Consider the following 16182-nt stretch of genomic DNA (forward strand, 5'->3'; position numbering starts at 1 on the left):
CATGGACACAGACGTACAATAAATCATATTAATAAACCAACAGTGACCTAACTAAAACAGGCAACGAACAGAACTAGTACATAGGGCTTCCACAGGGCCAAAAGCGTGTTTATTCTGGAGAAAAAAATGATATTCACTTGACAGGTTTGTAGTGCGTTTTCTGCCCATAATACCGTCTAAACTTTGGCTTCGTTTGGGTGCTGTAAAAGACTTGCAGAGCTAAACAGTTGTGCGGGCTTCAACAAGTGCCTTGGTAGGACTTGTGCTTCTGACAAAACCTGAGAAGACAGTCTGAAGAAGGGCTACAGATATGGCAAACCACTGTGAGGAGAGGGTAGAGAAGGTACAGGAAAAAAACGGGTTGAGCTAACTGTAGGTGAATCGCGTGTGTCAAAGCTGAATGAGGATCGGTGAATCTCATCAACAATGACAGTTCTACAACACCGCAAAAGGAACCATTGGTCCACGTTGGAAGCGTAGGAGCTTACCGCGACAACACTGTGGGCCGTCGCTGAGACAACAAGACATGTTGAAAGGACCCCGAGTTCTGAAGTGAGTTTGATGGGCGTTTAAAAAGTCATTGGAGCAAAACCAATCAGACTGGTCTAGCAGTGCTGTTGCCTGTAGGGATAGGGTAAGTCTTCTGTCTACATGAATTGCACTTTTTTATCTGAAGGAAGGAAGAAAGTTATCCCCCCCTCCCCCTCCCCCAAAATGAGATTTAACATATTCAACACATCATATCCACATTTCCCTTCAAATGACATTCAATTGGGTATACAGTAATTTACATTAAAAAACATATCAACCTGGGTGACGTCATATTCTTCAACATTACAATGCTAAGTTATTCGGCAGCACTATTTGATATTCCTACATAGCCCTTAGTGACCTGAAGGTTGTGTGGGACATTTCTTTTAATGATCTTTACAAGAAGGACCATTGATTTCACAGCCCATTGGAACATGTTGGACGATCTATGATCATAAACAAAGTGAACACCTTTGTGGGGTGTTTGTGGTTCCATATTAAAAAGAAATATAGTCTTATCCCCAACATGCACACCCACACCCACACACACCACACAGGAAACCATACACTCTATCTAATACAGAATTCCAACAGCTCTTTTCATTACAAATCGACACAGAGGCTTGCAAGGTGGGTCCGTGACCGTCAGTAGCTCCCAGTAACTGACAAAGCAGGCTGGCTCGGATCCACTGAGCCAAACGCGGGGGAAGCTCTACTGGGGACACACCAGACAACCATCCACCTGCTGCCCTGCACGTACGCCCAGTTAACCAGCAGTTAGCTGCCAACAGGTTTTCCAGTCACACTGCTGGCAAGACAGAAGGTTCCGGCTCCCTGATAACGGAGGGGTTGTACTTGTGAGGTATAGGAATGTAGTGAGTCAGTGTTGCCTTTGGAAACGATAGGGAGGGGTGTGGATATGGACCAAGGTCCGTTCTCTGGGTCGGAGTGTTCTGATTTGAATATCTTGTCAATGGAATGAGTGTATTTGGATTGTGATTCGATCAAATCATTCCAACATTACCCAGTGTTTTCAATGCTTTACAAAATACCCCTGGAAGCATTTGGTTTAAGCTTAAATTGAAAATGGAAAGTTTAAACAATGGAAAATTGAACACAGTTTCAAATTCACATTCATCTTCTGTCTCCTTGCAGGCATGAATACAATTATTTGTAATTACAGGCCGGCAAACATCTTTCTGTCCTCAACTAATTAGACCTTACTGTTTTCAAAGGAGAGCATCAAACAAACCCTTTCAGGGTGTTTCAGTATCTGTGTGTGTGCGGTTTAACGCCAGTCCGGTTTCTTTAAGAAGGGATCTTAACCACCTGTATGTGAATTAAATGATTAAATAGGTGTTTAAGAGGTGTGTCTCTCATCCCAAATTATAGTGGGACGAGTCTTTCTTGAGCCGAACAGGACCTTGGATCGCAGGCAAACGCCTCTCATCCGTGACCTGAACTTTCGAACACCTCCCACGGCTCCGGGGCTCCGGTACAGCTGTGGGAACCTTGAGCGAGCAACGCCTGACCTAGATAGCGCTTCGCAACCCTGACTGCGACGTCTCTCTCTGGGGTCATACCTCTGCTTTCAACAGCTGAGTCAAGGTGGAAGCCACCGTGCCGAGTGACCGCCCCCCCTTCATTAAAGAGGGAGAGGGCTTCGGGACCATGAAACCAAGCCTACTGTATATATCCGACAGATAGATATGAGAGAGAGAGGAGAGTGAATTTGCTGTCTGTGGGCCCTCTCTCCTGAGGGCTTCAGGTCACTATCGAGGCATCGTGGACCTGGATCCATGATCAACAATTTCTAGAAGGTTCCCAGTAGAAACGGAACCGATAGAATCCCAGCTTGAGCTACTTTGCACTAGCTTCCGGTTAATCAGCTTTCTTTAAATCGGTACCAAAAAATGTAAGTCTCACAGCTACTGTATTTCCGCGTCAAGGAGTCCCGTTACAAACGCTTACCATATTACAAATCTATTATGAATACCTCTGCAGTCTTTACATATTTTCAAAATACAAATGGCTCCTCATTTCAGTCTGCCCCGACAGTTTCAGTTCTTCAAATCCATAGTGTTTGGAATCACATGGGGAGCCATGTTTTATCCATGGACTGAATGTGTTCCTTGGCCTTCATCCTCAGGGCGGCGATGCTGGAGCTTCGCTGGTCAACATCCTCCAGGGGGTACTTATCAGAGTAGGATGCCTGGCACTGGTAGGGCGGGGGAGGCATCGCCTGCATGCTCTGCCCCATGGGTGGAGGGGGGCTGTTGAGGTAACCATGGCTGGTGTAGGCCTGCTGAAGACCCTGGGGAGGACCCATGAAGCTGGGCATGCCGTGGATGGGGGTGGCGCTGGATAGCGGCGAGGTGAGCCAGGGGTCCAAGGGGAGGGAGTTGGACATGGGCCCCATGTTGGGGTGCATGGGCGGGGGGCGGTTGAAGGAGAGCATGGGGGAGTCGTGGAGCTTCATGGTGCTAGCGTCCATCTTCTCCTGGCGCCGCCACTTGGCCCTGCGGTTCTGGAACCACACCTGGAGAAGGGAGGCAGGAGGTCAGATGGAGGACAAAACTGAGTTAGCGTTCATCAACGGCATGTATTTGATAGGATGCATACGTAAATATATATGTATTCTTTTATTACATACAGTGCCCTCCAAAAGTATTGGAACAGTGAGGCGAATTCCTTTATTTTTGCTGTAGACTGAAAACATTTGGGCTTGACATCAAATAATGAACGCGAGACCAGAGATCAACGTTTCAGCTTTTATTTCCAGGTATTTACATCAGGATCTGATGCACAACTAAGAAAATATCACATTTTGTTTGAATCCACCCATTTGTCATGTGAGCAAAAGTATTGGAACAGATATACTTAAAACATATTTAAGTGAATAAGACTTAATATTTAGTTGCAAATCCTTTGCTTTCAATAACTGCAGCAAGTCTGTGACCCATTGACGTCACCAAACTTTTGCATTCTTCCTTTTTGATGCTTTCCCAGGCTTTCACTGCAGCCTCTTTCAGTTGTTGTTTGTTTTGTGGGGTTCCTCCCTTCAGTCTCCTCTTAAGCAGGTAAAATGCATGCTCTATAGGGTTTAAGTCTGGAGATTGACTTGGCCAGTCTAATACCTTCCATTTCTTGCCCCTGATGAACTCCTTTGTTGTTTTGGCAGTGTGTTTTGGGTCGTTATCTTGCTGCATGATGAAGGCTCTGCCAATCAGTTTGGTTGCATCTTTCCTTAAATTGGCAGACAAAATGTTTCTGTAGACTTCCGAGGTCATTTTGCTGCTGCCATCATGTGTTACATCCTCAATGAAGATTAATGAGCCCGTCCCAGAAGAAGCCATGCAAGCCCAAGCCATGACATTACCTCCACCGTGTTTCACAGATGAGCTTGTGTGTTTGGGATCATGAGCAGTTCCTTTCTTTCTCCAAACTTTAGCCTTTCCATCACTTTGGTAAAAGTTAATCTTTGTCTCATCAGTCCATAAAACTTTGTCCCAGAATTTTTGAGGTTCATCTCTGTACTTTTTGGCAATTTCCAGCCTGGCCTTCCTATTCTTCTTGCTAATGAGTGGTTTGCATCTTCTGGTGTAGCCCTTGTACTTTTGTTCATGAAGTCTTCTGCGAACAGTAGATAGTGATACCTTCACTCCTGCCATCTGGAGGTTGTTGCTGATCTCACTAACAGTTGTTTTAGGGTCTTTCTTTACAGCTCTCACAATGTTTCTGTCATCAACTGCTGATGTTTTCCTTGGTCTACCTGTTCGACGTCTGTTACTTAGTACACCAGTAGTTTTCTTCTTCTTCAGGACATTCCAAATGGTTGTACTGGCTATGGCCAATGTTTCTGCAATGGCTCTGATTGATTTTCCATCTTCTCTAAGACTCACAATTGCTTGTTTTTCACCCAAAGACAGCGCTCTGGTTTTCATGTTGTTTTCACCTCTGAATACAGTCTGCATAGACAAAACCTATCTTACCCAATCTGAACCTGAGTGTAGACATTCAGTGGTATTTATTGATTGAATAATGTATGTAATAGGACACACCTGGGCAACAAAACACACCTGTCAGTCACATGTTCCAATACTTTTGCTCACGTGACAAATGGGTGGGTTCGAACAAAAAGGTGATATTTTCTAATTTGTGCATCAGATCCTGATGTAAATACCTGGAAATAAAAGCTGAAACGTTGATCTCTGGTTTCACATTCATCGTTTGATGTCAAGCCCAAATGTTTTCAGTCTACAGCAAAAATAAAGGAATTGGCCTCACTGTTCCAATACTTTTGGAGGGCACTGTAGGTTGAGTAAAAGGTTGAGGTGTTTGCATCGCCTCTAAAGGAAATACATTCAAATGACCACCACGATCCTAACTCCATGGAGGCACGATTAAGGTTTGTCATGAAGAGCTGTCGCGCAGTTAGCTGTGACCTGGCAAAACAATGTTTGTTGTTGTAAACAACTGCCGTGTGACCTGTTCCGCTTTTAGGTGTCTTGGCTTGGACCCACATTCATCCTTGAGATTAAGGTTTTCTGTTTTTGCATGTACTGTATGTCTGAGAAAAGGATTGGCTGCTTCCTGACAAGACTTCAAGACCAATCCTCTCTGAAGTGATCTTATGTCACCGACAAAAGTTGCTGTTGAATTGGGTATGGCACACAATATTAAACTTCTGGAAAAGTGTTCCAAGTTCAATATCATTGAGTATCACAACATTCACAAGACTGCATTTGGCCCGAAAGGATCTCACAATCTCACCTCATCTCAACTGGCTTTTTCTGAATCTGATTTTGGAGATTCCAAGTGACACACTGGGCAAACTGACATATTTTGAGAAGAGAATGGAGATTTTTTTTTACCAATGGATCTTATTAGATTTTTTTTTATCAATGGATCTTATTAGATCCATTGATCTAATAAGATTACTCCAAGCCTTGTTTGAGTTCCTTAGGCTTGTTTTGTTCCGCTACCTGCTGTTAAACCATAAGAACACTTATCGCTTAACAAGTGTATTACCTTGCTACAGAATTATGGGCTTTGGTCTAGACCCCTTAGGCTTTGACCTCAAACCTCTCTCTAGGATGACACTATGTTCCATTAATCCCAAAGGTAAGTGATTTTAATATGCAGTACGAAAAACGACTGTTAACTATAAATCGCAACATCAAACCATTGACAAAATGGACGGTGCAGGCAGTCTATTAAAGATCCAATCTAGGTTTAATTAAACAGTCTCACCTCCCATCTTTCAAAGAATTGCAGTATAAAAAGACAGGCTTTGGTCCCTTTTCAAGTCTGTCTCTAACCCATGAGAGTACCCTTTGTCCCGCTGCTTGCAAAAGACACTTAAAGGGGAATGTTTGGCAACACTTGGCCAACAGACAACTCAAACATCTCAATCTCAATGGCTTCTCCGATTTTTGCCTGGCCAAACAGGGACACCCCAATCCGGATGGATGCGATAGGTCCAGATCATCCCAGAGTATGACATGACGCTACACACGCTTTGTGTGTTGCACTGCAGACCTGATACGCCCTTTCTCTTTGAGACCACCTCACCTCTTTTCAAGACTTCCAAACACAAACACGGCCACTACAGCCATCTTAAACGGATGGCCTCAAACCCTTTTCGATGACTACAATTCTTCCCAGAAACATTTACATTAAGTCATTTAGCAGACACTCTTATCTAGAGCGACTTACAGTAAGTACAGGGACATTCCCCCCCAGGCAAGTAGGGTGAAGTGCCTTGCCCAAGGACACAACGTCATTAGGCACGGCGGAGAATCGATCCGGCAACCTTCTGATTGCTAGCCCGACTCCGTCACCACTCAGCCATCTGACTCCCTTGGCAGACACACCGAGGAAGGGTGTTTGCCAAGGTTCCCATGGGGTTCTTTGTCTGCAGCCTGTTTACCTGTGACACACTCCCTGTACCGGCACAGAGCTCCTCACCCCCTGGTCCTAAGCCTCTGGACCCAGCTCAGTTCTAATCTGCTCTCACCCTTCACCACGTGTCCTCAGTGACCTAACTTTACAGGCTCAGCCAAAATGTACCGAACTCGTACAACCGTATCCAATATGTTGTTGTGACAGTGTGTGGTACATCCCAAAACTGTTCCTTGGCACCACCTAGTAACTACTGTAATAAAAAAATAAAAATAAAAAAAAGCCAAACTAAAAGCCATTCTTGATAGAGGGGGAAAAAAAAGAATGAGATGGTGGACAAGCTGGGTTCGCACACATACCTGAACTCTGACTTCCGGCAGGTTGACCTTCATGGCCAGCTCCTCGCGGCTGTAGACGTCGGGGTAGTGGGACTTCTCGAAGGCTCGCTCCAGCTCGTGGAGCTGGTAGGTGGTGAAGGTGGTGCGGTTGCGTCGGTGCTTCTTCTTGGGTCGCTCCTCCACGCCGGTCTCCGGGGACCTCCCGTCGTCACTGTCGGCGCTCTTCCTCAACTCCCCGAGCTCCCCGTCACACTTGTTGGAGAACAGGTCCGTTTCTGATCGAGAGAGAGAGGGAGAGAGAGAGAGAGAGAGAGAGAGAGGGAGAGAGAGGGAGAGAGAGAGAGACAGAGAGAGAGAGAGAGAGAGAGAGAGAAAGAGAGAGGTGGGGGGGGGGTAGAGATGGAAAGATAAATATTGTTAATAGCTCATCGTAAAAAACAAAACAAATCAAAAAATCAAAAAACAACCAGATTCTTTTCTTTATCATTTACAAAGCGCCAGGGATAGCAAAACAAGAACTTTTTTGCAAGCCACATACGCTAACTAAAATCACCTGGCTACTTTTCAAAGGCCAAGAGTGTAACTAAATCTTTCACTGCAATGTCTTTCTTTAATCCCCAATAAAAGGACAGTTGATCCTTTCCACCATCTTGTTTCTGTCCTTAGCTCTAAACTATTCCACATCTCATCTTCCAAATCAAAACCCAGTAGAAAATGAGTATGATTCTGAATGTCATCAGTTGGGTTATACTTATACAACATCGACCATTGCGAGATATCTCTGTTTCAGTCTAGTTTAAGGAGCTACAAGTCACCACCATACATCTAAGGGAGAGAGATAGAGGGGAACAAATAGATCAAAGTATACCATGCATGTCATGTGTTGAATGTGAATATTTACATTTACTTCACACTCACGTTTTTCCTACTGCTGTGGAAGAGAGGGACATATGTGACCCTATCTTCCCAGCAATGTCTCAAAGGGCTTCACAGATGCCCAGAGACCAGTTCCTATAACCAACCCAAATCCAGAGAAAAGACAAAGAGAAGACGTAAACCTTCTCAGAGATGAAATGCTCAAATTGGCACAGGAGCAATTCACGAAGGGAGGGGACCTCCTACAGAAACAACGGGTGAATTTGAAAGATTAAGACCGGGCTGGAGGAGTTGTCGAGAAAATATCTCAACAAATGACTAGTCTGTGACGTCTCGCACACTCTCAGCCCTGCGTCTGCAGAGCGTGAGCGAGGCCACGTTGTCTTAACCAAGCTGCACCTCTTTGGGAACGTGAAGGCCCGAGAGACAGCAAACAGTTGAGGGGAAAGTCTGTGGGTGAGGGGGTGAGGGTGACATGTCAACAATCAGACAGCCAGGGCACGGATTTGGGGGTCGTTTGATCCGTCTCTCATTAGGAGCCAATGACAAAGCCCGGGCCAAGACAATGAAGAAGGTCATGCTGGGTTCAGCGCCCAGCCTCACTGCCTGTCAACCTGTCTGAAGCTCCAGTCCTTGGAACCCGGCGTGTTTACACTCCAGCAGAACCGCTCAATGAGGAAGGGACAGGGCGACGCCATGGCTCATTCAGAATGAGAAGGGATGACTAACAAGCCAGCGATGTGTAAAACATGTCATTAACAGGCAGCTCTGAACTGTCATTTCCTCTCTCCACTCTCCGCCATCATCCCTGGTTCATTCTTACTTATGGTGTAAATGTAAACAATCGTGGGCAACTGTGATATTAGTGCTAATCCTAAAATGTATATCCTCATTTCATAATTTCTAGAAATGAGAGTATGCATGACTCCCCAGTACCCCCGCCCCCCCCGCCGCCCCGCTCCTCTGTGCTCTCCAAACTCCCCTTCCACACCCACCAGTCAGTTTTGCAATGCAAAACCCGTTGCAGATTAGAGATGATGAATTTGACAATGAGCAAGAGTAATCATAATATGAGATGGAATGAGACTGGGTACAATCTCATCTGGGAAGGAGAGAGCAGATTAGGGGAATTCCACAAGGAGATCAGATTGGGGACGTTCTCTCTGTCCCGCATTAATTTATTCTTTCTTTCTCTCTCCCTCCCTCTCCTTCTCTCTCTCTCCCTCTCTTGGTGTTTACAGGTATTTACGGTATCATTCTTACGTACCGTACATGAAAGCTAGTGTACAGTACCACTCAGGTAATAAACAGAGGGCTGACAACAAAACAGAAACTGGGGTCAGAGTTCAAATGGTATGGGACAATGGAGGCCTCAGTGAGGAAGTGCAGCAGGTCACAAGTCGGATGGATGGAGACACAGACAGGGACTAAAGCTCCTTTTTAAAACCGCTCGATATGACCCATTCTCCTCAGGTCCACATCGCCATGATAACCCGTTCTCAGAAATCTCTCGAGAAATCTAGAGCTGCCAAAGCTTCCTATGTGCATTCCGTCCAAGCAGAGAGCACTTTACTGATTTACCTGTTTATCCAAACTAATCAACTGGTTATCGGTTTAGTGTTAGAGGTAACAGATCCTCGCAGATGATTAGCGCTCGAGCCTCCACAGCCCATCCTTAGAGCAAGGTCCTCAAACCGATTCAGTGCTGTCCTCAAATACTAAGTGTTATGCGCCACTGTTTGTTTTTATTGTTTATGTTCCCACCAATATCCCTGCAGCAATACCATCAGGCGTCAGGAGAGAAAGACTCACCATGGTAGTTCTGCTCCGTGCTGCCCCTCAAGGAGGTCAGCTGCCCATACGAGTGTGGGGACACATCCTGCTTCTCCGGCTCCCCAAGGTCCTCCACACCCTCCTTGTGGGGCCCTGGGTGGCCCTGGGGGCTGAGAAGGGGGTCCTGGTCCTTACTGAATCCCAGGATGACATCGATGCTGTGGACGCGGCCCCCAACCGCCACCCCTCCCTTCAACATGTCGTGGAAGTTGCTGGGGGAGAGGCAGCTGTCGTCCACCATGTTCATGGTGTCCAGTGAGAGATGCATCCAAACGTCCGTGCGAGCACTCCTTACTCCAGCCGGGAAATGGAGGAACTGTGTTGTGCAACTGTCGGCCCGTCGCTGAGCAGAAGCAGGTCGGACGTGGGCTGTTGTCTGCTGACTCCGCCTCGAACGCAACACCCACCTGTGAGGAAGAGAGAGCCGGTCAAAGTCATTCACGATGAACCCTCCTCCACTTGATCTGACCTCAGACAGCCCATTCTAGTCATGTTGTTCGATCATGTACTACATCAAGTACAGTGTAAAGACATGTCACTTAACTAAAAACCTTTTCATTAAAAACACAACATCAACTAATACCAACTCCAAGAGCTATCCATCAGTAGGCTCTCATGGATAGATCCTACTGGATAGACGCCAAAGCGGATCAACACCAATGAGGCATTGTTATACAATTACATAAACTCATTATGAATAACATTGAGGGCAGTGAGATTGATCATGAGCATACAGTAGATAAGCTTAGCTCTCAGTGTCAACCCAAATAAAATGGATGTAATTCCTGGAAAGCATCCTACACCATGTGTGGGTAACGATTCTGCTTTTTTTTTTATTAAGGTGGACAATATCCATCTTTAAAGGACAAAATTCTTATTACACTTGTGGCATAAGGAATATTTGGCTATAATCAACAAAGTGCAATTTATAGGAGGTTAAGTCCTGCAAGGTTGTGAAGTTTACTTGTTAAGGAGGTAACGAGGTACACAGGTGTTTCAAATGTTTCGGTGAAATGAGAATGATCCATAAGATATATACAGTACAGTCAGTAGTAGAAGTATGCGGATGATGCTATGGTTCTAAATAAAGCATAGGAATGAAATACATGTTTGAAAAAACTGTTTGTGGATTGTTTTGAGTTTACATGAAATGTGTATTGTAAGTTAATAAAGATAATAGAGAGTATCAATCACATCTCAGTGATTGTTCTCTCGGTTTCCTATACACAAGATATCACCTTTATTATTTATTGTCAACCGTATATTGAATTGGCATTCTAATATTGTGATAGGTATAAACAAATATCGTTCCTAGATCTATAGTTTACAGTTTTAGCTGGTGTTAAACATGTCTGCAGAAAGAATCGTACCGACCTTCTTTGGAAAGCTTGTGATGTTGTTCTCTTGAAGTTAGACAACGGAATGTTCCACCTGTTCCTTCTGACCGAGCGCATCAACTGCTGAGAAAGCTCTTCCCGCCCACCAGCTGAACTAAAGCCGGTTGTAAGTTGCTCCTACATACGCAGTCTTCTCAGTCTTTTATTCTACCCTCTACCTTCAAAATATATTTTCAAATAACGATGAGACCTCTGGAGAAAGCGTAAGCGCTGAAAACCTGTTTGTTTTGTTAGACCCAAATGATGTATCCTCCGACGCGCACAGGACAAGAATGTTGGCCTGAGGAATGGATAATAAAACAAGAGGATTAGAGAGGGTTATTAATTTAGAATTTGGAATCCTTTCCCTTTAAGAATGATTGACAGTTGTTTTCTTGTCAAGTAATTGTTCTAAATGTAGCTTACATTCACCCCCCTTGTGAGGAGACCCCGCGTAATGAACAACAAGACTCCTTTTCAGATCTTTCAATCTATTGTTTTAAAGACAAAAGACTCACCAAAATGTTTTACTAATCACCCAAAAAAATTCTGGCAGAGAAGGAATAGATTTAAAAAGTAGTGTTAATAAATAGCATGGGAGTAGTTGAAAGAAACCTCCAGCAATATTTGGCCCTGCCATTTTTAGATTTTGGTAGAATATGTCTATATCCATCTTCTACATAGGCTGTTTTAAACCATTTAAAAAACATGTTTAGATTTTTACATTTAACCTTACATCATAATTTATGGTTTCATACGTGATGAAGTAAATAGTGTGAACATAATGTTACTTGTAATCTTATCTTATGCAAAACAAATTATTAATATGTATTTTTTAATGCTAATTTAACATCAGCCAACAGCAAAAACGAAAATCAAATGCAAACGAACAAGTGAATGCGATTAATCCCTTAACAAAGTATAAGCCCATTAAGACGTGGGAAATCATTCATGACCCATTACTAATTACTCACAGAGAAAGACAAGAGAGAAAATGTTAGCCTATTCCATATAACTGAAGTAGACGTATGTCAGATATAGAGAATTTACAAACAGCAAGAATTGTTTAGTGATGTGTTTCTGATTATGTTTATCAAGTATAGGTCTAAGTTTAGTATAGGCCTATCAGTAAAATAGATTCAGTGCTAATGTGATTTAAGGTAGATTTTTATATCATCAGATGAAAGTTTGCGCAGTTTTCATTTCTTTTTTATAAAGTACATTTTTGCTCACCTAAACATTTTAGGGATCTGCATTTGATGACGTTGAGGAGCAGCACGCCCAATACTGGTGAGGTGTGTTTAACAGGCCATTAGAGACTTAACCCTCGTTGTTGACTTGGATTTGACGTTTACCAGTGTTGATTACGCATTTTGATCATGCATTCCCGTCCGCCAAACCAAATCTACGCAGATCATGCAACATCCGTCTCTATTTTGCTAGCGAGATTACCTCAGGCCACAACCAATTAAAGCTCCTATTTAATTATTTTCTTGACGCTCAATTTCTTTTTGTGTTGACCACATTTCTTTCTGGGCACAAATTACATCTACATTAGTTTTTCATCTTGCGTTGTGACAAAAATGCGATTGGTCTACATACAGGCTGGTTAATTTGAGTGGAATCGTGATTGGTCTGGGGAATGACGTCGAACCTTCCCTGACGTAAAGTTGGTCTGAATGGTTATCTGTGCTGAGTTGTAGGTAGACTTGAGTACCAGTTACCTGGGCTAAAAGTGATGTGTCACCTTGATCCATCCTGTCTTTAATGACGATAAGAACAGGGGATTTTCTGTGACCTCAGCTAAACCTAAAGATAAAGCAAACAAAGTGTGTGTGTGTGTGTGTGTAAAAAAGGGAGTGCGACATGACATATTCACCATTCATTTTTGTTCCATCAAAATATTATTTCCCTCTACTATTTTCCAAACCCTTACAGTTCAGGAGAAGAGGGTCTATTGGGGTGTGATGACTGAGCGGTTAGGGAATCTGGCTATTAATCAGAAGGTTGCCGGTTGGATTTCTGGCCGTGCCAAATGACGTTGTGTCCTTGGGCAAGGCACTTCACCCTACTTGCCTTGGGGGGAATGTCCCTGTACTTACTGCGAGTCGCTCTGGATAAGAGCATCTACTAAATGCAAATGTATTAGTTCAGTGTACTGCCCCTGACCTAGGTCACTTTTTAACTGCATACAATGCCAGTGTGTTGTATGACAGTCTGGAGTGTCTTTGTCCTCATCCCCACCAGAGCGCAAGAAAGACCGCAGGTGTTAAAACCGAGCCCTCATGCGCTCAAAAGACATCAGCTCCGTCTAAAGCTTTCCTAGAAACCCCTTGGGCTTCGACCCAGGCGAGGACACAATTACATGTTTACGCACATGCCTTTAAACATGGCTTGTTTGGCACATTCCGCAGGGCAAGAGAAAGAGAATGATGTAGAAATCACTGGATCAGCGGCTCAGCATGTTGATCTATTACGCACGGCGCACAGACGGTGACGCCTCACACAGTAGCTCAGGGAATTATGTGCGTGTGTTTCTGGATACTATCCAAGTGACTTTAATGGGCTGCTCTTTATACGAGATTGTTTTTTATGTAAAGAAGCGCGTGGGCACATGTTATACTCGGCGTCACAATAGACGCAAGAACAGTTCCGCATAATTAACGGAGCAAATGTATTTGTTAACATTTGTGTGTTTGGGCATTGGAATAGACTGCCAGAGCAGAGTTGGTAAATGACTCTCTTTATAATAAACCTGTTAGGAGCATAAGGGTGTGCGTCGGGCACTTTTGAGGATGCTTGCATGTCTTCAGTTACCCTCTCCTTTTGATACAATATCATACCCTCGACTCTTGTTTCCTCATTATCCTAATTGAGAACAAATTGGCTAAGACGGAGCAGGGCAGTTATCAAGCTTAGTTTTATCAGATGACAATGTAAGTCGTCCTGAGCCTATTAGAAGAAAGGAGCTCATGCTTAAATGCACTGTCAGCTTACTGGGAGCGATGGGTGGGGAGGGGGAGGGGTGGGATGAGGTGATGGGGAGGGGGGCTGGGGGGGAGGGGGGCTGGGGGGGAGGGGTTGGTGGCAAGAATGAAGGGGTGCGTGAGAGGGTTTGGGGGAGGAATGGGGTTTAAGGGTTAGGCACGGTAACCATGTCAAACAGTATTTTCCTTTGATTGATTGATTCGGTTTCTTCCAGGAGACGATCTTCAACCGAACACCCGTCGTCGGTTTTCAGTACCATTCCTGACATGAGTCTGGATCCATGGGGCCATCAGTGGTGTAGATGTTGCCAACCAGCCACCAGCCACCATGAAGGAGCCTACAGGATTCCCTCAGTCAAGTTGACTTGATGAATAAATTGAATTAACTGTAGACATGGACTCATTCCAGACATCTTTGTAGGTGTGGCTTTAACCCAATCCTAATCTAATTAGGATCTGCCCTTTGACGTCATGGAGCAATCGTATTCCTAACAGTAACCTCAGGTGACAGACAAATATACTCCTCTAATTCCATCCCAACCTCAGTTCCTCCCTGACAGTCTCTGGCTCTTGGCAGAGGAGCTGGGCGAACAATGGATGAATAAAGCCCAAGGGCAAGGGAGGTGCGGGGAAGATACAGGCCATGAACAAAAGTAGTGGGGAGTCAGATGGCTGAGCGGTGAGGGAGTCAGGCTAGTAATCAGAAGGTTGCCGGATCAATTCCCCGCCGACGTTGTGTCCTTGGGCAAGGCACTTCACCCTACTTGCCTCAGGGGGAATGTCCCTGTACTTACTGTAAGACGCTCTGGATAAGAGCGTCTGCTAAATGACTAAGTGTAGTGAAGCTCGAGGCCGATGCTGCCAAACGTGCAAAAAAATAACAAACATGCTTGCTGCAGGGGCTGCAGTCAGTTCAACGTGAACAGCACTTGACAATGGGCAGCAACAGGTGGAACTTGAGGACGTGCCAGTAGAGGAGTCTGTGTGTGACAGGGAGGCCGAGGAGGGATGTGACAGGGCCAAGGAACAGCGTGCAGGAGCAGAGTGTAGTTGAAGCGGTAAGCATGTGTAGCCGATGGGGATCGGTAAACTCAAGCATGTATACAGGCCACCCGCACCAGCGCATAGCTAACTTTTCATTGGCGTGGCTGGTAAGGAGTCGTACCTGCAAGTCAGAGGTCCTGGGATCAAGTACCAGTGAAGGGAAAGATCTGGAGGACTGACTTAGCCATGCAACTACCCCTGTGACACGTGGACTAGATTCATGATTAAGAGGGACTTCCACAGAGGGAGCAGGAAGGTAGTGTGTGAAATAGTTGATACGCAGATTTAAGAGGGCCGCAAGGACGATGTGCTGGAGGGTGGTGTCCGGTGTGGTTGGCCATCTAAACCAAAAACGCCAGGGAGGCCATGAGATGGAAAGTCATTTTTATGTTATTTTGCTCTGCAAATAAGTTTTGTTTTAGCAATGTCTGCCAATATTCTTCAATTTCTGTTGAGCATTGGTTGTACAGAACACATCCAATTTGAAATCAAGTTTAATGAGCTATTACAGAGAATTTTTTTTTTCATGTGTTACAAGTATTCCATTTGTAAAAAAATAAATTACAAAAATTAAACCATTTTGAAATGATTGCACATTTTCACAAACGCAAAGGCAACTGTCGAGCGTACATCCTTCAGTCTCTTTACCCCGTTGCCTTCTGGCAGGCGTTACCGCAGCATCCGGTCGCGCACACGCAGACTGGACAACAGTTTCTACCCAAGGGTCATCAGGCTTCTCAATGGACACTGATATGGACATTTTTACTGCACACTAGTCACTTATACACTGTCACTTTCAGCTACTGGTTGCTCTTTCAGTAACATTGCACTACTGTACCTCGCCACCAGGCTCCTGTTTGGTCATTGACAAAGTCACTGATCTGTAAATTTGCACTACTGCACTGTACTCCATTTAGGTTAGATTAGTTTATAGGGTTGTAACAGGTTTTTTTTTTTTTTTTTTTTTTTTTTGTGTATTAGGGTTAGTATAGCGTACTATTTATTGTTATCTGTAATTTAGGAAGTTTTAGTGTTAGGGTTAGTATAGTCGTTTATTTATTGCTATCTGTATATTTAGGAAGTTCACTTATCTAAGCTCAGCATAGATGTAAATTTGTTCTGTGTACTTATATGTTATGTTATGCCAAGTGCTTGCGTTGTCTTGTCTTAAGAATTTCAGTGCCCAGTCTAACCTTGTGTTGCTCTGTGCACCTGACAAATAAAAGACTTGAACTTGAGCGAGAAGCTCTCACTCCTCATCACCTAATCAGCTAGTCTGAAAGCCTGTAAGCG

The 16182-nt window shown here is 44.4% G+C and overlaps 1 protein-coding gene across 1 annotated transcript; it reads right to left on the bottom strand.

Moving 5' to 3' along the window:
• rx1 (retinal homeobox gene 1) lies at positions 1–10063 on the bottom strand. The gene is made up of 3 exons (XM_047037003.1): positions 9462–10063; positions 6795–7048; positions 1–3070 (listed from the first exon to the last, which is right to left on the bottom strand). Exons 1-3 carry the CDS (start codon positions 9748–9750, stop codon positions 2621–2623), a joined length of 993 nt encoding a protein of 330 aa, XP_046892959.1. The 5' UTR covers positions 9751–10063; the 3' UTR covers positions 1–2620.
• Between the last annotated feature and the right edge of the window lie 6119 nt (positions 10064–16182).

Source organism: Hypomesus transpacificus, chromosome 16 (assembly GCF_021917145.1).
Source record: "Hypomesus transpacificus isolate Combined female chromosome 16, fHypTra1, whole genome shotgun sequence".
NCBI lineage: Eukaryota > Metazoa > Chordata > Actinopteri > Osmeriformes > Osmeridae > Hypomesus > Hypomesus transpacificus.